Source organism: Aspergillus costaricaensis (genome assembly GCF_003184835.1).
Source record: "Aspergillus costaricaensis CBS 115574 unplaced genomic scaffold BO79scaffold_28, whole genome shotgun sequence".
NCBI classification, from domain to species: Eukaryota; Fungi; Ascomycota; class Eurotiomycetes; order Eurotiales; family Aspergillaceae; genus Aspergillus; species Aspergillus costaricensis.
The window spans coordinates 411,407-434,490 of record NW_020291828.1 but is presented as its reverse complement, the minus strand read 5'-3'; the positions used below and the strand labels follow the sequence as shown (position 1 = coordinate 434,490).

Here is a 23,084-nt window from a genome sequence, read left to right as displayed (position 1 = left end):
CACGCCTTCCAACTCTCCCTCTTTCTCCCTCCCTCTCTCCTTCTCCAGCTTCAACCGCAACCTGGTAAGTCTTGCTATATTCCCCTTCCTCACCCTCTCCCACTCTTCCCCCCCCTCTCTCTCTCTCCCACGGCTGGTTCCTCTCCATTTTTGTCACCCGATCACACACCTCTATTCCCTTCCTCTCCTTTCCTTAACGGCCACCGCTTTCTCCCCCTGATTTGTCCTGCCCGCCGTGTTTCCCCGGCGTGACTACCTTAACCTGATTACCTTCGCCCCTCGTCCACCACTCCATTCCATCCGTCATACCACTTGCCCTTTTACCCTTATACTATACCTTCCCCCTCCTCTGCCCGACGTCACTAGGTCTGTGTTCTATCGCTTGACCCTCTCTCTCTCTCTCTCACTCTCTCACTCTTCTCCCTCTCTCCCCGACCGTGCGGTGTGGATCTCGCACACCCTGGACTCTCTTGGTCAGATTGATTCTAACATCGCATTCTCATCCCTAGACCTTTGAATCTCACGCAACCGTCGTCATGGGTCTCACTTTCTCCAAGTTGTTCGACCGGCTATGGGGCCGCAAGGAGATGCGTATTCTGATGGTCGGTCTCGATGCCGCCGGTAAAACCACCATCCTGTATAAGCTCAAGCTGGGTGAAATCGTCACCACCATCCCCACGATTGGTCAGTCCACCTCTTTCTCCCTTTTCTCGGCCCAGACAAAGCAGAACTTGGCATCGATCAGTAGTTGGGCTTGGCTCAGCGCCGAACGGAACAATACTATGCTTGGAAATGCAATTCAATCCACGCTGGAGAAACGACAAGACTGACTAGTGTTGTTTTGTGCTGTGCAGGTTTCAACGTCGAGACCGTCGAATACAAGAACATTCAGTTCACCGTCTGGGACGTCGGTGGTCAGGACAAGATCCGTCCTCTCTGGAGACACTACTTCCAGAACACTCAGGGTATCATTTTCGTTGTCGACAGCAATGACCGTGACCGTATCGTCGAGGCCCGTGAGGAGTTGCAGCGCATGTTGAACGAGGATGAACTCCGTGATGCCCTTCTCCTGGTGTTCGCCAACAAGCAAGATTTGCCGGTATGCTTGAAATCTACTCTAATTGCAACAACGTGGAGGCCGAAACAATGGATATTAACTCTTGATTTTCTTTCCCCTTAGAACGCCATGAGCCCTGCCGAGATCACTCAGCAGCTTGGTCTGCAGAGCCTCACTCGCCGCCCCTGGGTAAGTTATATGCCCCTCGCATGTCGACACCTAAGGTGTCGATTGCCGAGTATCCACCCAACTAACGCGCTTGCTTCCCTTTTCTAGTACATCCAATCCACCTGCGCCACGACTGGTGACGGTCTGTACGAGGGTCTGGAGTGGCTTGCTGAGACGCTGCGGAAAACGAACCGCGACTAAACTGATCATCTAATGAGTGGAAGAATACCTGGAAGTTTGTGAACCTGGGAGTTGCGGATGCTGGATGGGGAACCGGGGCCGGCAAAGTCACCTCGTGTAGGGGAAAGGGATTATGCTTGCTAAACTTGGTGGTTCTTGTATGTTCTCTAACGGCTCTTCATTCCTCTATGCTATTAGCTTTTACTTTTTTTTATCATTTCTTTTGTCACCCTGGCGCCGCCCGATTGTTTTTTACGACTTCTTCTCTGCCTTTGTGCTTCTCAACCGCATGCCGTTTCCTTCCTTCCCTTTCTCGACTCGACTCGACTCGACCTCGTGCTCGGAGCAGAATAAGGGAGGGAACGGGAACAAGGGACAAAAATGGAAAAAGGAAAGGCAGTATATCCATGGACTGGGCTGTGATGCATTTGGCCCCGAGAATGAGAATGAGAATGTAGAACGAGTGCATGTAGTGGCCGGTTTTTTTATTCTACTTTTAGTGAGTTGTGATAACATTTTATAAATATAACATGACTATGACTATGACTATGACTATAGCTAGTATTATCGAGTGCAGTCTATCCATCTTTCAGGTTCCTCCGTTTTCCCATGTGTCGAGTCCTTGAACGAACGTCCCATTACCACATCCCACATCCCACATCCCCAAAGCCAATTATCCAAGATCTTGTTTGCTCTACTACTATATATATGTGAACTGATATACTATAGTATCATGTATATACAGTGTATATATATCACCTACATCCTTCCACAACTTGACGACGAACAGGTGCGCCCTCCCACTTCTGCGTCTTCTGCTGCACTAGCTCCTCCCCACTCACCCACCACGCCGCAGCACGAATAATCTTCAAGACACATTCCAACTCCTTTTGATCCCTCGGCGCATATATCATGACGAACCCCGTCGGCACGGTCCGCAAATAACACCACCACCAGCTCTCCCGCGTTAATGGATGTCGCTGGCCCCAGCCCCGCTCGATCACTGCTTTAACGTCTGCCGGATGCAGCGTCAAATGCAGACTCCCGTCGCTGGGGTGCGCGTGACATACTTCCCCGTTGCAGGTGCGGCGGTGACGCCATTGTTGGTTGCGGGACATCATTAGTGAGGAGATGTCGCGGTCTTTGAGCGTGCCTGCGCTTTGTTGCTGGGGTGTGTCGGTGCTGGAGCAGAACATGCCCGTGCTGTGTTTTTCGAAGCATGAGGTCCCTTCGTAGAGGGCTTCTGGGTTTTGGGATACTAGTTTCTGGATCTCGGTCGAGAGGGTCTCGTACATGGCTGGATTGGCCTTTTGGGTCATTTGGCGCTGGGGAGCGATTCCGGCGACGGTGGGGCGTGGGCCATGGCGTTGCGGGAGGTTGTTGGAGTTTAGGAGGCCGGTCTTGGGGAGGAGGGTCAGTGGGAGGGAGGGTGGTTGGAAGGGGTCCCGGATTGTGAAGAGTCGGAGGAGGCAGATGCGGAGGTAGCCTGTTGGGGTCGATGGAGTGCCGCCGGGGCCGAGGGCGAGGAAGGCTTGGTAGTCTTTGTGGATACGGTGGAGGAGGAAGATGGTTGGTACGAGGAGGATTGGTAGGAGGAGGAATATGCTGTCCAGGGGTGGACTGTAGGTGTGGTTGGATGTCGGGTGTTCCTGTTTGGTGTTAATGGAGGTTTGCTGGGTGGTAACGAGGAGGTACGGACCATTGTCGTCACTTCGTTATTCACCCTGCCTTATGTAGTGAAGACTGGCGCTGCTTGGCTGGGAGGAAGGGTATGGATGAGTGGTATAGATTCTATCTCAATTGACTTCGAGTCGGGAGAGCTGCATACCTCCGGGAGTATGTGATTCACTCTCTAGTTTTATAGTTAGTCATCGGCATCAAGACCGCAGGTGCCACGATACTGGACTGACCCAGTTGGTATTGAATGGCCGGGGAAGCAATCAGTGTTATCCGTCGGGGCATCGAGACCTCCTGATCAAGAACCTGAACCTGCTTGTTGCAGCGTGCATGGACAGGTGGGCCAATCATCACCGTTGCATCACACACCGCAAGTACCGCGAGGCGAAAGCTGTCTAGGCGACACAGAAGGTTGATCTCCGTTTATAGGGTAATAGGAACTCTCAGTGTCATAATTCAGTGTGCGATAAAAAAAAAAAGGTGTGGCCATCATGAGATCTTGGAACACGAGACGGATCGTCGTCACTGTGATGTATGACGACAGCCATCCCAATGGGAGTGGTCTCGGGAACTAAAAGCAAAGCAAATATTAACTAGACTAGCGAGTTAGTTTCCGCAGCATCTATTCGGTCAGCAACGGCATGCCGACCCAGTCAGCGGGTGACTTTTCCTATCCCATCTGAGAGCTCTCTCACGAGGCGGTGCTCCCAATCCGGCACATTCTTGCACAATGGGTTCAGGTCTGGTCTTTGTTAGGCTTTCGTGGCTGGCGGTGGAATGTGAGTTGGTGTCTGGGCGTGTGGAGAGAAAGCTGGGGTAACTGTGGGCCCGTGGGTAGGGTCACGCTGGACTCGATGCTTGCTTTTCTTTCTCATGAAAGAGGCTCGGATCGATCCTGCTGGAAGTTCACGACTGTGTTGTCAGTTATATTGGGTCAATTGACAACTGAAGAGTGATCCTACCGCCGTTGCCGAGGATTTGTAGGCGATGGTCACGCCTAGAAGTCGAGTATAGTATAGGTGAGGCGGCCAGCGTCGGATCTAGAAGATAGTGCAGATGCACCTTGCAGATCAATGGCGAAGGCACGAGGGAGGATGTTTCTTGTGTGTGTATTCTGCCTGGTCGTTGTACTTCCTGTTGTTCTTTCTTGTCTTTCAGTTTTGGTGGTCAGTCACACTGATACCTCAGGCGACAACATGCCCATACTGGACTAGTCCATGATCGTGAATGCCTCTAACCGCATGTGGACAGCACGAGACATTCCATCCCAAAAGGGACTTTCTTTGTATTTCCGGATCATTTAAAGGTAACTATTTCATTATGGCTAAATCTTGAGAGTGCATATACACTGTCAACAGCATCATCAATCCCATCTCTCTCCAGCCATTCATGGCACCTTACCGACTCAAGACAGCCTCAATGTCTTGCGCCAAGCCCTCCTGCCGGGCTAGTGCATCAGCACGGCCGTCCCTTGGGCAACGCTTCCTGGCCGATCTACCAAACAGCTCGCTATGTCGTTACCTGTCGGTAGCTCACTGTTTTGTTGATATCGAGATTGATACGGGGTTGTTCTCGCCATCGTCACCTGTTAACTTGCTTGAGATCCACTGGCCTTGATCCGTGGTCACTCTGGGGTTTCTGTGGCTGGTACTGGCTTGTTTGTATTCGCTGCTATTATAGTAGTGGTATACCACTCTAACTAGCAGTTCGTCGCAGACGTGCGCAACAGTCGCACGCCCATTCTCGGGCCCAGTCACGCTGAGTCTACACTCACCGCAGCAATCGAGCGCCGATTCAGAAACAAAGTCGACTGCCGAGCATTCTTTTTTCCGAACTTGATGCCGTTCTATTGATCGCCTGATCCACTCGCATACCTCTGGCGTCGCCACCAATACATACTTTCTATGCGAACATAGATCTCCGCCATGCCTGCCCGTTCGAAGAGGTATCAGGTCAATGCATCATCGCCCTATTCGAGCGACAGTCGCGATGTCGTCGACATTGAGAAGCAACCATCGAGGCCGAGGCGCCACTACCGTCGCGATAGCTACAGCTCGTATGATTCAGACATTGAAGATGACTCGGAAAGCTCCTCCTCGGTGGCTTCGTATCGCCCCATGCTGAACAGAGCGCCCGTGGCACCCGTGCGACGTTCTCGCAGCAGGCCAGGCTATCGCATACCTAATCGGATCATGAGATGGCTTTGCCTCGCGCTACTGGCCTTCTTGGTTCTGTTTATCTGCACCTTGTTTCGCTTTACCTTCCTTTCAGCTGTCACTCGCGTCAATGTTCCGTTGCCGAAGCCTGCTGCAAAACCGGCACAGTGGGAGAGCTTCCCTTTATTAAAACGCTACCATGGCGGCATCCGGTCCTTGGTATCGCGAAGCGAACAGGTGCCAGAGTATCCCAACGATAATCCGGACATCTTGGGCGTTGAAAGCGCGGAAGATGCAAATGATACCATCATTCAAGCCCGGGACCAGACATTGCCATTGTCGAGCTCTATCTTCAATCCTTATCCCGACTACTCGTCTACGGAATACGTCGAAAAGTACGGTGAGAAGCGTGATTGCTTCCTTGATGAGGAGGAGAACCTACGGATCCCTCTGGTACAACACTATCCCGGTGTGCCTCGTGGGTTTCCAGATGCAATCCTGGGCTCCAACGAGATGATCGGTATTCAAGACGACGTTTGCTTTGACCGTTTTGGGCGTCTCGGCCCTTACGGTCTAGGCTACAGTGTGCGAAAGGGTGGTATCGGTGCAGGCCTCGAAGGCGATCGTGAAGGTGCGGAGCGTGTCTGGAACGACGTTCCGCCAGTTGACTTTCGTCGTGTCGACTGGGCAGCTGCGCAGAATCGATGCTTGGCTTCGAATAGCCACCGATTCCGCGATCTTCCTGCTTCACAATCCGACCGCTTCCGTACTATGACCGTGCGTGCACCAGACACCAAGCAAGCGCCCCAGGACGAGGCACAGTCTGATGGAAAGTCCTATCTACCTCGGACCGCATTCGTGATCCGCACGTGGCATGATTTCCACTACACCCCGGATGACATCCTGTATCTACGATCCCTCATTTCCGAGCTATCACTTCTCTCCGGTGGCGAATACACCATTCATTTCCTGGTCCAGGTCCGGGATGAAACCCTCCAAATCTGGGCTGACGATGAGGTCTACGAGCGCGTGCTAAACGAGGCCCTGCCAGCCGAATTCCGCGGCATGGCTACTCTCTGGTCCGAGCGGCAAATGAATCTCATGTATCCCGGTCTAGAAGAGACCTGGGCCCGCGGGCTATCCGTGCACGGCGTATACCGCAGCACCTACATGCCCATGCAATACTTTGCCCATCAGCACCCGGGATACGACTACTACTGGAACTGGGAAATGGACGCCCGGTACACCGGCCATTGGTACCACCTCTTCGACAAAGTTATCAATTGGGCTCGAGCCCAACCACGCAAGGGTCTTTGGGAGCGAAACGCTCGATTCTACGTCCCCTCAGTGCACGGTACCTGGGAAGACTTCCGGCAGATGGTCCGCGTGCAGACCGACATCGGCACCAACAGCCCCAACAACCTCTGGAGTGCCGCCGGCGCCTCGCGACCCGGTCAAGACCGCACCCCCGAGTCCCTGAAAGCGCAACAGCAACAACAAGGCGACAAGCCAATTTGGGGTCCGGAACGGCCTAACGAACCCGACATCCTCGAAGTCCCATCGGAAGGCATCCCACCCACCACGATCGACAAAGACCGCTACGAATGGGGCGTCGACGAAGAAGCCGACCTCATCGTCTTCAACCCCCTCTTCGACCCCGAAGGCACAACCTGGCCCCTCCGCGACGATGTCACGGGCTACGACCACTCCACAGGCCCTCTTCCTCCCCGCCGTGCCTCCATCATCACCGCCTCCCGTCTCTCCAATAAACTCCTCCAAACCATGCACCACGAAACGATCCACAAGCGCCACACTATGTTCTCCGAAATGTGGCCCGCCACGACAGCCCTCCATCACGGGTTCAAGGCCGTCTACGTGCCACATTCGGTGTACATTGACCGCCGCTGGCCGACTCAGTACCTCGAATCGGTATTCAATGCTGGCCGGAACGGTGCGTCCGGTGGTGCTCGCACGTCTGTCTTTGGCGATAGAGAACATAACTTCCGCGGCTCGACGTGGTTCTACTCTGCTGGGTTCGCGCCGAATCTGTGGAAGCGCTGGCTGGGGTATAAGGTTGATAATGAGGGGGGTGAGCAGGCCGAGTTGGCGGGTGAGGGAAGGATGTGTTTGCCGCCGATGCTGTTGCATCCGGTTAAGGAGGTAGAGATGATTATCGATGATGGGGAGGAGAAAGAAGATGAGTAGGTTGATTTTGATTGATGGATGGATGGGGTTACATGATTAATTGGAAAATCTGTGGCGAAATGGCGTTGGGACTTCGAATTGGATGATTAATGATTGGATGTATATGATAATTATGCTATAGGTTATGTATGTATGTATGTATATGAAGAACTATTTTCAATATGATGTAAGGGGCATGGTAGTAGAGAGGGTAGTGTTATAGTTCTACGACTAGATGGGAATTCCATCTGCAACGGCTGATATTTGATTGTAATAGTCTCTGCATAGTATAATTATCAAGAATTCATGATTGAATACCGGGTATGTCCAAATCTAGGCCAAGGCTATCCCAATCCCAGATCTGATTCAAATCACTCAAATCCAGGTCCAGGTCTAGACCCGTGCTAGGAATACCATCTAGTCCTAGTCCGCTCGAGCACGCGTGCATATTAATAGGTGTATTGTCTGAGCGGCCATGCTTTTCCAGCAATGGTGAGACTAAACCATTGTCCTGTCCACTGGTAAGATTGTCTTCAGACGAGGAACATCCCGCATCATCAGTACTACTAGTGGTAGACGTTATAGCAGGAGACCTCTTCGACCAGACCACTTCCCTCTCCTCGGCAGAAAGAGAGATACTGCCCACTATCTTCGCAAGAACAGCATAGCAAGTAGCGCCTGTTTTGGCCGTTCTGGCGACATCTTTCAGTGTACTCAGGGCTAGAGATATGCACTCGAGTACCTTCTCCCGCCGAGGAAGGTCCCGATGTTTATCATGGATCAGTGCAGAGCACAGATACGCAGCCGTGTCGAACATCAGAAATGGCGCGAAGTGGAACTTTCCGTTTGCAGGAAGGAGATGTGATAGGAGTTGCTGGGCCGAGAGCATTAAATCAAGGGCGCAGGATACTGCGGTTGGTTGGAGGGACTTCTCGAGGGTGGGTGTATTGTGGGTGGTGAGGTCAATGGTGAGACAGGGTTTGAGGGGCATGAAGGTGACCATGTGGGCTAGGGCGTGGAGTTGGTGGCGTTGCATGGGTATGTAGGTGTGGGTGTGGTCGTGGGTGGTGTCGGGATCTTGGAGGTGGAAGATTGGGGGGAAGGTGTCGGTCCATCGGGTGACTTCTTGTTGGATGGCGATGGCTTGGTTGGGGGATAGGATACCGCTCATTACCCCGGGGATTGTGGAGATTCTTTGTCCTAGTTGGCATTGGAGGGATATGGATGTTATTGGGGAGGGGGTGTTTGTTCCTGTGTTGGGCTTCTCGAGTCGTAGGCTGGGTAGTTCGATGGAACAGCAGCTGCTGTTGATGATGAATGGTCGTGATAAGAGCAGTGACATTTGCCTGTGGCGTTAGTATAAGGTATTGCAGAAGGGATAAGGACTTACCAGTCCCAAGTGTAGAGAAGACACCATATCCGTCTTCTCATTTCCCGTTCGAATTCAGATACCTTTGCTTTGGAGGAACTACGATGCATTCCTACTCCGGATCAGTATCCGACTGGCTGGATGTATGGAGCACTGACCTAGTTCTTGGGCCTCGTGAATTGCAGCTCCCAGAGCATGCCATGACTCGACAAATAATGCTTCTGTCTTGTACCATATTGCCCCAAGGAAGAGTTGTTGTACTTGCGTCAATCCACCTTTGCCTGGACCAATGGTATTGCTGAGCTGCTTGGCAGTATTATGGTATTGCTCGGACAGACTGGTATAGTTTTCGCCCAGATCAGTCTCCAGTTGCTGCCGTGTCTCGACATCCAGGTAGAGAATTGCGCATGCGCAAACATGCAGCAGCAAGGCTGTAAAGGCGGGCGTCAATGACTGGCCATTGGCTTTGCCTGACCACCACGTTGCATAGTCGTGCGAAAAAGTCGGTGGGTAGAGACAATAGTACTGGTCATTCATCTCACTCAGGAAGTACTGCACTAGGGTATCTAGCACGAGTCGCACAGGTAAGCAGGCTATCACGAAGAGCCGTCGCCACATTTACCTGTATAAGGTTTTGGGGGAATAGTGCGAATTGCTTTTTCCAATTCGGGCGATACGAGTCTTTGTGAGGGCGATAATGCGGCTGATTGCTGTAGCACAAAGTACTTAGCATATACATGGTCAATTATAGGCCGACCTTGCAGTCTTACATATTGCTCAGCGCCACTTGCATGTTGATCGTCGTTATCGGGGAGGTATCCCAGAATGCGGAGATCATCCTCGGTGGCGATGCCCGACACGACTGAGCCACGAGCTTCCGTCGGGCTTTGTCCATCGTCTCTCGCAGACACATCTATCGCCCTGCGAGCATCAATAATAGTATAGGACAATTGAGGCATTACTTGAGCGGACCTTGAATCATTACAGACAGGCTTAGCCTTGAGCACCTTCTTCGGTGTAAATTTACAGAGATGGGCAATCCTTCGTGCTTGGCAGTGATTACAGGGCCATTCCCGGCTACACTATATACCGTGGTGTTAGCAGATGTACTCAAGCTGATTGAAATTCATGATAGGTTCGGATGCTTGCCTTTTGCTTCCGACGCTGACACTCGGTGCATGCGGTAGCCAAGCGGACCGACTTTCCGGGAGCCTGAGCTTGGACCATAGCCGCTAGGAGGATTTGTGACTGAAGGTGCAGCGGACCATTCCCGGATCCTGGAAACTGGGATCGATAGTGAGGAGAGAAGCAAACTAGATGGGACTAGTGGATGGTGGAAGTATGAAGAGTCGAGATCCAGTGACCCACCCACCGGCTAGCACTGTCATGTGAGGATTAGTCAGGATCTGCCTCACTTTATCAAACTATAGATTCCTGGCGAAAGCAAATGACCCTCTTGTCTGCTTCAGGTTCGCTCAATACCTGATCGGTCCCAAATTGCTTCTGAATCCGTCTCTAGAGAAAGTGACTGTAATCCTGAGCGCTCGTTTGAGCTTACGCACTTGGATCATGTGACCCTTCTGAGTTGTACGAGACTAAGTCATGTATTTCATCTTAGTTTGCCAGCGTGTCTGTCATTCTCATAGTCTTTTAAGAACAACAGGCCCCATTGTAATGATCAATTCTCGTATGACCCTAAACTAAACATAGACATACTTTCAAGTATATTCAGTGTTAATCGAACTACTTACCGAAGTCCTTTGCTGATATCAACAATACTATAACAACAAAGATCTATACTTGTCCAACCTACTACCTTTTTAGATGTTACCGTGTTTCACTGCATCAGAGGCCTTGAAACTCGTCTATTCTATTTATAAGTGATACATTGTTTGAGGAGGTCTTGATAAACCGAGTAGGACCCAAAGTATAGGCTGTACAAATGTCTTTCATAAATGTCTTTCTCAGAGGCATATGTCGAATCAGTCAAGCTTATGAATTCTGATTTCTATGGATATAACAATCTCTCAGTACTAGCACCATGTACAAAGTACTAGCACTACGTACAAACCAGCCCAGATATAACAGTTAGTTGAAATGGTGAGATATGTAACTTTAAGTGATACATATTGGGATCACAACGAAGTCATAAGAGGATGTATCAACTGCACGGTGCAATTGAATGTTTCATCAAATTTTGTCAATTACACTGTCAACGTGCCAACTTATGAGTCTCTAATCTAAACTAGCAAGGTACTCAAAAGCCAAGAGTAGACGAAGGGATAGGCTGGCGGTATCATAAACATGCAAGATAGAATTAGACGCTTTTTTATTAACAAGAGCATCTTGTGGTTAACTGGATGCATAAAAATCTTCAAAGGATACCTTTGTATATACCTAGGGCCACATATGCGGATTATGTCCCTGTCATTCATGGTCTAACAGTTATCCAGTCACATCCTTCCTCCAACGAAAACAAAGATCGCCAGTCTAGTTCCCCGTCATCACCCCCCAATCCCCCTCCGTCCACACCAGTTTCATCCTCCAGAGCTTGATCTTCCACAGCCCATTCACATCCGCGGGGTCCTTGGCCACATCGATCGAGTAAAGCGCCCCACTCGTCAGCCGGGTAGTGTCGGGCTGGTTCCCCTGCCCTGTGCGAAAGTGCTGGGCCAATGCCGAAGCGGTCACCGTCGCGGTCGTGCTGTCCTCAGAGGGGAGGTTGATGCGCACGTTGCTAAGGAAGTGGGTGGTGTCCAGCTTGGAGACGTTATCCCAGCTGCCAGACTTGATGGCCGCGCGGCCCTCCATCACGCTGCCGTTGAAGTCGAAAGCGGCGTCCTCGAAGAAGGCGGACTCGAAGAGCGGAAGGTCATTGCCGTCGAAGGAGAGGACGGCGCGGTAGACCGGGTCAACGATTGCCTCGCGGAGGGGGAGGGCGGGGAGGGTGGTTGGGAAGAAGGACATGGCTTGGGAGGGGCGGCTAAGTTTGGTAGGTAGATTGATTTGAATGTCTTATGATCCTGTTTCACCTTCTTTGGTCTTTCTTGGACTTGGCTTGGGGTGTAGCGCTTGTGGTTGTGGGAGGGGCTTATATACCATCTTTTTCTTTCTCTAACAGGACTACCGACGGAGACTCTGACAAGGCTGAAAATGATGAACAAAGAGTCCGGAGACCGAAAATGAGGACCGAGTCGCCTTCGGTCGAGGAGGTAAAATCCGTGGCTAAACTCCGTAGCCCTATTCGGCGCGGGGTGGGGTTGGGCCGATGTGCCAACTCGCCATGACATGCTGCAAAATCCTCATTGTTACCGGGATTGGCAAATGAGTAAGATTATAAGAGGTCCCCCAGGAGCTCATGCTCCATGCTTCCCTGGGCGTAAGCCTTGCCCAGCGCTTGGAAATTGCTTGTCTCTTCTTGGCTTCCTTCCCGTCTCCGGTGCCGTGCCGATCCCGACCTGCTCAAGCAGATCGGGCAGAGGAAGCGCGATTCTTCCAAAGCCAGGTGTTGGTAATGGGAGGTGGGGAGGAGTTTGGGTTTGACAGTGCTTAGTTGTGCGTTGCTGGCGGGTTGTACTACTACAATTGACGTTGACTAGTCATCGTTTGAATATATACTTCTTGTGCTTGAAGCATATGTCCAGTTTGTGCTCCCGGAGTTCTACTAGCTGTTTGAGTTGTTCGGCCTTCTTCCTTCAGCAAATAGACCAATCTGTTATAGGCGAGTGGAGCTATAGCTGGGTTATCATTAGAGACATGTCGACCTTATTTTGACGCCTGTAGCTACCTAATACACCTCACTTCCCGGGATAGGAAAGGAAGTGGAACGTGAGTGGATGAAGGACAGTGCATATTGAGACAGCAAGTATGCAGATCCGGGAGGGGAGGTTTTATCTCTTACATTTGCTACAGAATTGCTAAATATGGTCCGTAGCAATCCAGACAGACTAATCCGGTGGTCTGTGATAGGACTGATGCCATTCGTCTGAATTTATGCCTTAGGACCCTCGCGACAACCCCAGCCAGGCCCTACTAGTACTAGAGACCTCAAGGTTTTACTATCAATCTCCAATCTTGAATTCTCCTTGCGAATAAAGAGACTGCAACCTGCCCAGCCATTGTCGGAGTGATTAGTGATCCTCGGTTCCTGCGAATAATGATTAATGATCATCATTTAAGTTGATTAACTGTGGCATGCCGGCACGTCCGAAAGGCTACTACATAGACGTCATGAATTATCTCTTGGATATAAAGCGACAACGAAATCCATCTAGTATTCATTCATCTTTAATTGAAATTGCAAATTACCAATCCATACTCTTCAGTTCATTTTGTCCAGAATGTCTTCAATGATAGTCAATGGGCGGTACCCTCCTGTCAACGGCTCTACCCTAAACAATGTAACCTCTGAAGAACGCTCAAGCGCCATCGACTTCGTCAACCGTCACAACTTTGTATTCGAAGAATTCGACCATGCCAAAATGATTGACACCTTCCTCCCAAATGCTACCGTTTACCATAGTCATGGTACCATCAGTGAGCACAAGCAGATGAAGGAATTCTTCGAGAAGATCTACGGATTCTTTATTCCGGGAATCTCCCGCAGTGCCACGAACCACATCGTTGACCGTGATGAAGATGGAGGTGTGATTGTGCGGTATCAAGAGACCCTTATCCGCTATGGTTGGCCAGGTGATGACACGGCTGGATTCACTCGAAAGGATGTGGTTAGAGAGAATGGATTGCCCGCCATATGGTGGATTGGGACCAACATTGATCGGCTTCGAATGACACCCAACGGCTGGAAGATTTATGAGCGGTATCTTGGGACACCTTTCAGGAATGGCGCTCTCGATCTTGATCGTGCGCCTGAGAAAGTGTCAGCTGTGTGATCGTTCTTCACATGGGAGATCTTAACTCTAGATATTTAGATTGGTAACTACCGATTGCTGAGTTGTGCAGGTTGTTCTAAAACTGTAGCTGCAGTTTCCATCAACTATTTCAACTAACAATATACACACTACAATGGCACCATGCATGTAACACGTAAATGAATCATATAATCTATCCCTTGTATCTATAACAAAACATGCCAAACCAACCCGAAATAGTAACATCATATATACAAACCATGAGCACATATACACAGTAGTGTAGCATCTACAACCGATGCTGCACAGCTCCCATCTCCTCCTCGACCTTCGCCTTCGCACTCCCCACAGCAACAGACTGCATCTTCACCTCCCCAGGAACAAAGTCCAGTCCCGGCTCCGCCCCCTTAAACTCCAACCTCCTACACAACTCCTTCCACGACTCCAACCCACGTCTCGCATGCTCCGTCACAACTCCCGTACCCTTCTCCGCCAACGTCCGACTAAACAACTCCAGGGACACCCACCCTTCAAATCCGGTATCGAAGAATGCTCTCGCGGTCTCCTCAATGGGCAAATACCCACCGCGATCCTCCTCAAACGCAAACAACCTCGCATTGCGACTCCAGTTCATCCGCACCGGCTGCCCCTCCACATGGAACGGATGCGTCTCATCCAACGGCCTATCCAGCCTCTCTCCATCCACAACCTGCACGTAGAACACCTTCTTGACATCCACCGTCTCGCGCAACTTCTTCAACGACGCAGCTAGATCCGCTTCTGCGTTGACTGTCTTGCCGTCCTTCCGGCCGGGGTGCGCATATACCCGCCCCGCGAGGTTAAACGTATCAAGACAGATACCGAAGTTAGGACGGTCCACCGCCTCGACGATCTCGTACGCCTCGTCCCACAAGTTAACCCGCGTGCCCCAGGCAAGTGCCTCATATACGAAGCGGAAGGGCGGGGACTGTACCAAACCAATATCTGCGAGGCGCTGGAGATCGCCAACGATGACGTCCCGGTCACCCGTGGTTTGCTGGGCGGGTGCAAAGTTCGAGGGCACCTGGATCATGTCGGTGTCGAGGATGCGGGCGAGTTGGAACCATGTGGGCAGCTTCACGGTCAACAGGTACTCGGTTTGCTTGCGGTCGACAAGACCCTCGAAGAAGGAGAAGGGCTGCAGGCAGATGATGGTGAGGTTGAGGGTCGTGCAGAGAGCGTGCACGGCGTGGGCGGCCGCGACATGGCTGCCGTTGAAGTGGGTGTTTGCGTAGTGGTCCAGGTCGTCAAAGAAGAGCTCGATCCCGCTGTAGCCGTGGCGGGCGGCTTCGTGAAGTTTCCAGGGGAGGGAGTGGATGCCTGGACGGCCCAGGGACATGGAGGCTATGCCAAGACGGTTGGGCATTTTGTTGCTTTTTCTTCTTTGGTATCTTTAGAGAGGGTTGTGTTGTGTGTTATGGGAGGGGTGATAATGATGCTCTTATAGAGAACGACCCAGTCCTTGCAAAGATAAGGAATTGAAAAAAAGTACAACTAGTTCATCAATCAATCAATGTGATTAAGCCGCGTCAACTAGTGGATTGCACAAACCTTATCGGGTGATCCTATCTAGATGCTGTGCAAGCCCGCAAAAGAAGCAAAAAGGAAATGCAATCCAGAATTGAAAACAATAATTTGTGATCTGTCGAAAAACAAAAAGCGTACTTTTCTTCCCTCTCAAACAGGACCAGGAACAGGCAACATACTTTAACCCATCTAACTTAGGGTTGATTGGTGTTCCCCAATGCAAGAGGAGGGGGGAAGAAAGGAAAATTGGGGAAATTGTCCGCCCGCCCGCCCGCGGCAAAGCGCTTTACCCGCGTTGCGTTTATCCGGGGGTAATGTATCCCCGGCAGAGACTGTGTGGTCTGTGGGACGGGTGTGGGCCGATGTTGTTTGAGAGTGTGTGCCTTCCCCGTTTCTTTTAACCCGCGGATGACCCCGGAGCGGCAAAAGAGGAGAGGGATGGTTTTATTTAACCTTTATCCATCCCTACTTACTTCTTCACACTTGTGCCTTTTATATGGTTTTGAGTTGGTTGAGTCTTGGTTGTGGCTGATGCCGAGAGAGTTTGTTCTTGTTTAACTTTGAATGAATATCAATTGGTATTGGCATATTGGTATACAAAGTTCAGAGTATAGGTAAGTAAATCCATGTCGACCTAACGGTCGCTATCATCTAACTAGCAATCCAGGAATACTGCAGTCGCTCATTCCTTCCGGCTGGTATCCTCCACCTGCTCAACACCCCCCTTGGTGTAGCCCGACTCCTCGAGATCACGACGGAACCGCTCTTCGTCTTCGTGGATCTGCGCCAACACCTTTGCGTGGGCACGCCACACGGGCTGAGTCTGGAAAAGCGGGTCCATGTTCTCCAGCGGGATACCCTTGGTCTCTGGGATGAGGAAGAACACGAAGGGGATCGACAAGAGCATCAGACTGGCGAAGAAGAAGTACACGCCGTAGTCCATTTTGGCGAACATCTGCGGCGTGAAGCGCGAGACGAGGAAGTTCCAGAGCCAGTTGGACCCGGCAGCGCACGCCTGGGCCAGAGACCGGATGTTGGGATCGAACATCTCTGAGTTGATGACCCAGGGTGTGCCGTTCCAGGATGGCGTGTAGAACGCTGTCCACAGGTAGAAGAAGAAGATGGCTGCGACACCGCCCCCGTTGAGGTGGTCGCTCTGGTTGTGGGTTGGGTCCACAACTTTGATGTATGCACCCACAATCCACATGCAGATGGACCCGCCAGCGGCACCGATCAGCAGCAGCAGGCGGCGACCAACGTGGTCGATGAGGTACAGCAGCCAGATGATCGTCACTACAGTCTTGACCACGCCGAAGATGCCCGTGGTCAGCAGGCTGGAGCTGTTGCCTTTCAGCCCGATGCTCTTGAACACGGTCGGGCTGTAGTAGTTGATGGCGTTAATGCCGGACCCGTTTTGCCAGAAGAAGAGCATGCTACCGAGGAACAGCCGGTACAGGATACGCTTGTTCGTCCAGGCTTCCTTGAGAGGCCTCCAGAAGCCAAGCCCGATCGTGGAGCGCTGCTGCTCCAGGGTCTGGTCAATGGCCCCGATCTCCTCAATCATGTAGATATGGTCGGCGGGGATCTGGCGGATCCAGCAGAGGTTCTTGATGGCCTCCTCGCGGCGGCCACGCAGGAACAGCCAACGAGGAGACTCTTTGACGAAGAAAAGGCCGATAATCAGAAGGCCCGCTGGAATCAGCTGGACGGCAAAGGGGATCAGCCACTGCTTGTGGCTGGGAGCCATGGTTTGCTCCACTCCGTACTTCTTGAGTCAGCGATGATCGTGGATTGTAGATATGCTGTAGGGGACACTTACGTTGATCCAGAAACCCACGAGACCGCCGACTTGCCATCCTAGCTCGTAAACACCGACCAGCCGGCCTCGAATGGCAGGCGGAGCCAGTTCTGAGATGTAGATGGGCGTGAAGTTGGAGCCAGCACCAACGCCCAAGCCAGCCAGCACACGACCGCCGTAGATCAACCCCAGACCGCGGTCGCCGTTGGCACCCAGCATCAGGCCCGCCCCCAGAGTGAAGATCAGGGCTGACACCATAAGACCCCACTTACGGCCCCAGAAGTGGCCGATGGGATAGGCAAAGAAGGCGCCGAAGAAGGCGCCTGCCTGGTAGCAGGAGACGATGTTGGCACTGACAAGGTCCTGTTTCGCGGTGGTCATGGAGTCCCAGTGGAACTCATTCTTGAAGGAGTCGAGGGAGATGGTCGTGCCGATGAAAGCACTATCGTAACCGATCATACATGAGGTGAAGGAGGCGACGGCCGCCAGGAGGTAAATACGCCAGTTGTAGACCTCCTTAGGCGTAGGCCGGTCCTCGACCATCGACAGGATAGACATGATGATGTCTGTCTGTCTGGACGAGAAGATGATGGATGGGTAGTAGTGCAGTTACAATAATGATCAACAAGGGAGATTGTGTATGCAACAGTCTGATAGAGACTTAGAGGATGGGAGTCACCAGGGCAGGGTTATATAGCCCTTCCCCGGACAATCGAATTCTGGGGTGCGGAGAAAGACTGGGGGAAGAGGCAAAGGATTACCCCAGATATCAGACTACGCCCAAGCGATTGTTGGGTAAAACAAAGGGCGGCAAAACAATCTCTTCTTTGCAAACCAGGATTCAACCAGAAGGATTCTAGAGAGCAGGGGAGATAGAATGGGATGGGATAGGATTGGACGTGGATAGACTTCACGGGGAGAGTGGACGAGCCACGGTCAGGCCTCGTGTTGCGCACTGGCCTACACTGAAATTTTTCCGCCACGGGGGAGGAGATACAATCTTGGGAGCCAGATAGGGGAAGGGAAACGAGAGCCATGGCGGGTTGTGGGGGGCAAAAGTGAGGGTGTAGGTAGCGAGCCAATTGTTGTCTACTAAGTGAGTCTATACTGTTGTTAACTGGCTCCCTCCGCAATCGGAGGAACTGTCACGGGATGAGAAGCGAAGATCGCAGAGATGAGCCAATGACAATACCTAATTCCCCACGGGGATGCACTGGCCAGACACCGATGTTTAGTGGGAAAGACGGAAAGTTCTCAACCGCGTGTGCGCTCACGTGGACTCAACCAGAGAGCGAATAAGAAGGACGGTATTGCCACACAAACCCTAGCTTAAGTAGTACTAGGTACTAGTGTGACATGTAATGATACCAATACTAACCACTGCAATGCAGCTAGATATCATATCCACTAGACCAACAACAAGAACTACACCGGAGAACTAATCAGTCATTCATGACTCGTTAACCATCACTGTGTGTAATCTCGCCTACAACTCTTATACTTATACCTCCACCTCCCACAATTCTTCGAATACACTCCAATACCCCGCTCGGCACCTCGGCACCAGCCCCTAGCACCCAACCCGGGAAAGCGCTCAGCCCCGGCCAAGTCCTTAGCCTACCCCAAGACCTGCGAACAATAACCTGCTAACCCTACCTAATCCAAGGACTGACATTACTCAGTAAGAAGAAAGTAGGGAACAGTCTAGGTAAAAGTCATCCCCGATAATCTCCATAGACATAACATATGAAGTAGAATACTTAAACCTACACATTCATTACCCATACTACCACCAACCACATCCTCTATTCATACTTCCTTCCTCCCTCTACCAACCTATACTACCACTACCACACCACCACTACAAACCTCTCACATACATACACATCTCCAAAATGGAATTGCAAACTCCCACCCCCAAATCCATCCTCCTCATCAACGGCCCCAACCTCAACCTCCTGGGCACCCGCGAACCCCACATCTACGGCAGCACCACCCTCTCCCAAATCGAGTCCTCATGCGCCGACCTAGCCACCTCTCTCTCCTGCACATTCGCCTCATTCCAGTCCAACCATGAGGGCGCCATCATCGACCGCATCCACGCCGCGCGGGGCTCCGTCGACGCGATCATCATCAACCCCGGCGCATACACACACACATCCGTCGCGATCCGGGATGCGTTGCTGGGTGTATCCATTCCGTTCATCGAGCTGCACGTGAGTAATGTGCATGCGCGGGAGGAGTGGAGGCATAAGAGCTTTTTCAGTGATAAGGCCAGTGGGATTATTGTGGGTTTGGGCGTGCAGGGGTATAGGGTTGCGGTTGAATATGTGGCGAGGAATTGGGCACCGTTGAAGAAGGAGGGGGGAAGGTTGTGATTTTATAGAGATTCTATCTTTTCATCTTCTACTTTTTTTTTTGAGAAATGAGGGTGTGGTGGAGGAAAAGCTTGTTATGTATGGTATGATATGGGTATACTATCGGTGCAATATGCATATATGTACAGTTCAGGTCGTCGTCACTCATCGTGGCTTTGCTAAGAAGCCAGCATTCTCTTTTCTTCTACCACTCCTTGGGATGGGTCACTTCGTCAGGTGAAGTGATACTGGGCCGTATATCATATCTACAATGACTATATCCTCTCTTTCGGTGCTGTTTGAAGAGAGAGGTAGAGCGGAATATGGATCGGTGGTTGCAGCCTGTCTGCCGTCGGAAGTTAATATCAAGGATTTAATGGATAGCACTCAGTACATACCTTACTGCAGTCAACCGAAACTAGGCCGGTGGGTTAGAGATGAACAGCAGCAGTCAATTGTCTAACTGCTCATCTCTTTCCCTCTGCTTGCGACCCCCGTCGGACCCCGCCCACCTCGCATGGTACCTGCTGCTGCGTCTGCGCCAGAAGGAACGGCTCCACTTGGCTCGAGTACGAGTACAGCTCCGGCACCCCCGCCTCGGGCACAAACCCGAGGTTCTGCATAAACTCCGGCTGATTGTCCGTCCTGCAGCTGTTAGTAAAGATTGATTTGCAAATTGTGATAAACTCACTTTTCAGTCCCATCCAGCGACGCCAGTTCGTCAAACAACGCGTCCAAGTCCGGTGCAATCCGCGGTCGTCGCGGCGGCCCGTATCCGTCAATGTCGACAAATGATCCCAAATTGAGACTGGTATCACCGTATGGAGGTGGGTACTGTGGTGCAGTGGTGTGGAAAGGCGAGGTCAGGTCCGGCATCAGTGGTGTGCCTGTACCGTTGATTGGTTTCGTAGAGGAGATGGAGGAGCGAGGATGGTGAGACAAATGGTTAGGAGGAACAGATTCTTTGAGTTGAGAGGAAGGGTGGGCGGTCTCGCCGCCTTGGTTGATATTCAGTGACGGGGCAGGAGTGGGGATAGATAGTGCCACATTGTCATCGACCGTGGGTGTTCGCATCCACCCGTTCGAAAAGAAGGCATCAGGTGTGGCTATGTTGGTCCGGTTGTCTTCCAGCATGCTCACTCGTCGTGACGGCTCGCCCGCGCCCAGCGGAGCCTGAGCGAAAGCGTGAAGCGGACCCGTATCCCGGTTGGATAGGCTTCTCGGTCGGGCGGGTGCAGGTGTTATCGATGCGGGCAGGTCCGGAGTCTTCTCCGGTAAGGTCGTGTCAGGCCTGTCCTTGATATGCCAGACGGTCGCCAAATGTGCAGCAAAAGATTGAAGTTTACTTTTGAGGCCGGGGTCCAGTTCAAAGGGCAGCGGTGCCGCTCGTTCTCCGGCCGGTGACAGACCACTTGTGAGAACCAGACCAAACGTAGGACAAGTGGCAGAAAGACTGTAGTTCTCCATGTATGTCTGAAGTAACTGGAGCAACCGTTTCGAGCTCTCCGTGGCACGCTTCTTCAGCGGCATCTCGGACATGTTGCGGTCGCTCCGCTGCAACGCAAATTGCAGGCTCAGGTTCGTAGCGACGCTCTCGTACATCATCTCCAGCCCAAATATGTGTGGGGAAGCCACCTTGATCGGTGTCGTCTGCAGATCAACGCGATAGCTCTTTGGGAGCGCCGACACCCAGAGTTGGAGTTGTCGCTCCAGCGCCTCCAAGTGTGCGATGGGGCCGGTTGTCGTCTGTTTCAAACAGCACAAGTCGTTCAGAATACACATCAGCGAAGTGAGTCGGTTGAATGTGCTCAAGGCGTGGAGAGGTCCGCGGTGGAATGAAGCGCGCGACGGCTCGACTGGGCGCAGTCCCGTCTGGTCCTCCCACGGGTGCCACTCCTCCAACCCGTCTTCGTTAATCGGACCAATCTTGATGAGCTCTGCCTTGCGCAGCGACGGCACCTGTCCCGTCTGCATCGCAACCAATGTCTCCAAGATGAAACAGCCCAGGAAAATGTGCTTAGACCGTGGTGCACTTTTACCTTCCTCCGCGCTCTTCGACTGCCCCGTGGATTGATTCAACCCAAGGCTCTGAGCAATGCGAACAGCCTGTCCGACTAGTAGCCATGCTGCTGACCAGTCCTGCTGGCCTAGCTTTACCAGTGACAGAATCAGCAATGCCTGCACGTGACCGAGCTCGTGGTTCCCGTTTTCCTCGGGTATGAGGCGTCTAGCCGTGGCGTACAGCTGCGCTGGATCAGGACGATCACCAGCAAAATCGTTCAGTTGTCGCGTGGTGGAAATCGAGGCCTCCTGGATGGAGGCCAGCGTTAGGACCGCCCACAGCGCGGCGTAATCGCCAGAACCTGGAGAGGTGGCGGAGATTTGAGCGTCGTCTTCATTATGACGGAACGCTGTTCGTAAAATATCGTGTTTTTCAAGGATAGGAAACCAGCATTGTGTGTAGGAGAAGTAGATGTCTAACAAGGGCCAGGCGTTCGAGGGGAGTTGGGGGATAGGAATGGGAAGCGAGGCCTGGTCGGGCGGGCGCTGCGCCAACCTACCCAGCGACAGGCTCGATGCATCCTCCCCTAAATCGTTGGTTGTAGCCGTTTGAGTCGCAGAGTCCCGCGTAATCCGCACTCCGGAGGCCTTAGCTGTCGATACCGCGGACGGGGTCTTGATAGGAGACACCACCGCCAACGACCCTTCTCGCCCTTCTCCCAACACGTCTGGAAGATTCCACTCCAGCGCTTCCGCTGACAAGACGCTGCTTCCTTCAGCATCTTGCGGAGAATCACTCTCGCCCGGTAAACGACCTGCTTGGTCCTCTTCGGGTTGTTCCAAAAACGTCAACAGTCGCTCGATCTCTCTCAGGACGATGCTGTTTTTCCACGACGACAACAAGGTATCGGATCCCTCTGCCTCCTTGCCCATCGTCGCCAGATGGCTGGGAATATTGGCCGCCTTCAACAAGGCGCGCACCACCTCCTCACTGCCTTGAATCTTATTGAAGACCAGTCCCCATAGTAACTCGAGGGTGCGAATATAGCCGGTCGGAAGGCCTCGTTTTTTAGGGTTGGCCTTGTAGGTACAGGGCCGCGAGAGCGAGGCGCAAGTCGAGCACACGGGCTGCACGCCATCGCATTTGTCCTTTTTGGAGCGACAGCTGTCGCAAGCCCGGGAGACACGTTGGCGTTTGGGGTTAGAGGCGAAGTCATCTGCAGCAGGACTATGCTTGCTATTTTCCTCGACGTCAGTCAATCGCCGCTTTGACTTGCTACCAGGCCCGGAGGCTTGGCGCGTGTCGTTGTTCATGATCGTCTATCCAACGGTCCACTAGATGGTAATTCCGGACGCATGTTCATCTTCCAGAGAGGGTGGCCGAAGAGATGAATCCTTTGCCGGCGGCAGGTAGTACCTCATAAATTGGCCCTTGAAGGCCGCCCCACCGCAGGAACAATTAGGCGAGGGCCAGTGAGCGGGCGACTGCGAAACACAAACAGGGAAGGGGGAGGAAACTAAAGTAGTGGCGGTCAGATAGAACAGGGATGATGAAAAGGCAGCTAATAGAGAAGGGGAAGGTAGTAAGGTCAAAGTAAGACAAAAGGACGGACCGATGGGGGGGAAGAATGGAATATGGGAAAAGAGTTAGAGGAGAGCGAGAGGGAGAGATCTAAGAGCGGAGAAAGGAAAAGTTGGCC

At 52.1% G+C, this 23,084-nt stretch overlaps 11 protein-coding genes across 11 annotated transcripts; 5 read left to right on the top strand and 6 right to left on the bottom strand.

Moving 5' to 3' along the window:
• Positions 1–325: 325 nt before the first annotated feature.
• arfA (putative ADP-ribosylation factor) lies at positions 326–1,914 on the top strand. The gene is made up of 4 exons (XM_025682844.1): positions 326–684; positions 855–1,099; positions 1,181–1,246; positions 1,334–1,914. The coding sequence occupies exons 1-4, from the start codon at positions 537–539 to the stop codon at positions 1,424–1,426; spliced, it is 552 nt and encodes a 183-aa protein (XP_025536876.1). The 5' UTR covers positions 326–536; the 3' UTR covers positions 1,427–1,914.
• Positions 1,267–2,000, top strand: BO79DRAFT_40617 (uncharacterized protein). Its single transcript, XM_025689207.1, has one exon. The coding sequence runs from the start codon at positions 1,539–1,541 to the stop codon at positions 1,926–1,928; it is 390 nt and encodes a 129-aa protein (XP_025536875.1). The 5' UTR covers positions 1,267–1,538; the 3' UTR covers positions 1,929–2,000.
• BO79DRAFT_178517 (uncharacterized protein) lies at positions 1,979–3,500 on the bottom strand. The gene is made up of 3 exons (XM_025679985.1): positions 3,316–3,500; positions 3,105–3,257; positions 1,979–3,054 (listed from the first exon to the last, which is right to left on the bottom strand). Exons 2-3 carry the CDS (start codon positions 3,105–3,107, stop codon positions 2,161–2,163), a joined length of 897 nt encoding a protein of 298 aa, XP_025536874.1. The 5' UTR covers positions 3,108–3,257; positions 3,316–3,500; the 3' UTR covers positions 1,979–2,160.
• Positions 3,501–5,000: 1,500 nt separating this feature from the next.
• BO79DRAFT_247259 (DUF3405 domain-containing protein) lies at positions 5,001–7,591 on the top strand. The gene has a single exon (XM_025685632.1). It carries the CDS (start codon positions 5,008–5,010, stop codon positions 7,441–7,443), a length of 2,436 nt encoding a protein of 811 aa, XP_025536873.1. The 5' UTR covers positions 5,001–5,007; the 3' UTR covers positions 7,444–7,591.
• Positions 7,592–7,726: 135 nt separating this feature from the next.
• Positions 7,727–10,018, bottom strand: BO79DRAFT_271829 (uncharacterized protein; the record flags this gene model as incomplete). Its single annotated transcript, XM_025687378.1, has 7 exons — positions 7,727–8,768; positions 8,813–8,903; positions 8,950–9,357; positions 9,414–9,501; positions 9,562–9,712; positions 9,764–9,873; positions 9,989–10,018. The coding sequence occupies 7 exons, from the start codon at positions 10,016–10,018 to the stop codon at positions 7,727–7,729; spliced, it is 1,920 nt and encodes a 639-aa protein (XP_025536872.1).
• Positions 10,019–11,281: 1,263 nt separating this feature from the next.
• BO79DRAFT_257857 (nuclear transport factor 2 family protein) lies at positions 11,282–11,758 on the bottom strand (the record flags this gene model as incomplete). Its single annotated transcript, XM_025686263.1, has 1 exon — positions 11,282–11,758. One exon carries the CDS (start codon positions 11,756–11,758, stop codon positions 11,282–11,284), a length of 477 nt encoding a protein of 158 aa, XP_025536871.1.
• Positions 11,759–13,131: 1,373 nt separating this feature from the next.
• BO79DRAFT_154629 (uncharacterized protein) lies at positions 13,132–13,683 on the top strand (the record flags this gene model as incomplete). The annotated part of the gene is made up of 1 exon (XM_025678758.1): positions 13,132–13,683. One exon carries the CDS (start codon positions 13,132–13,134, stop codon positions 13,681–13,683), a length of 552 nt encoding a protein of 183 aa, XP_025536870.1.
• Positions 13,684–13,951: 268 nt separating this feature from the next.
• On the bottom strand, positions 13,952–15,067 carry BO79DRAFT_200238 (sugar phosphate isomerase/epimerase family protein; the record flags this gene model as incomplete). The annotated part of the gene is made up of 1 exon (XM_025681480.1): positions 13,952–15,067. One exon carries the CDS (start codon positions 15,065–15,067, stop codon positions 13,952–13,954), a length of 1,116 nt encoding a protein of 371 aa, XP_025536869.1.
• Positions 15,068–15,696: 629 nt separating this feature from the next.
• BO79DRAFT_210629 (sugar porter family MFS transporter) lies at positions 15,697–17,653 on the bottom strand. The gene is made up of 3 exons (XM_025682843.1): positions 17,048–17,653; positions 15,896–16,993; positions 15,697–15,842 (listed from the first exon to the last, which is right to left on the bottom strand). The coding sequence occupies exons 1-2, from the start codon at positions 17,582–17,584 to the stop codon at positions 15,911–15,913; spliced, it is 1,620 nt and encodes a 539-aa protein (XP_025536868.1). The 5' UTR covers positions 17,585–17,653; the 3' UTR covers positions 15,697–15,842; positions 15,896–15,910.
• A 1,176-nt stretch (positions 17,654–18,829) lies between these two features.
• BO79DRAFT_271819 (type II 3-dehydroquinate dehydratase) lies at positions 18,830–19,404 on the top strand (the record flags this gene model as incomplete). The annotated part of the gene is made up of 1 exon (XM_025687377.1): positions 18,830–19,404. The coding sequence occupies exon 1, from the start codon at positions 18,922–18,924 to the stop codon at positions 19,402–19,404; it is 483 nt and encodes a 160-aa protein (XP_025536867.1). The 5' UTR covers positions 18,830–18,921.
• An 83-nt stretch (positions 19,405–19,487) lies between these two features.
• BO79DRAFT_200233 (putative C6 transcription factor QutA) lies at positions 19,488–23,018 on the bottom strand. The gene is made up of 3 exons (XM_025681479.1): positions 20,075–23,018; positions 19,782–20,028; positions 19,488–19,729 (listed from the first exon to the last, which is right to left on the bottom strand). Exons 1-2 carry the CDS (start codon positions 22,696–22,698, stop codon positions 19,851–19,853), a joined length of 2,802 nt encoding a protein of 933 aa, XP_025536866.1. The 5' UTR covers positions 22,699–23,018; the 3' UTR covers positions 19,488–19,729; positions 19,782–19,850.
• Positions 23,019–23,084: the final 66 nt, after the last annotated feature.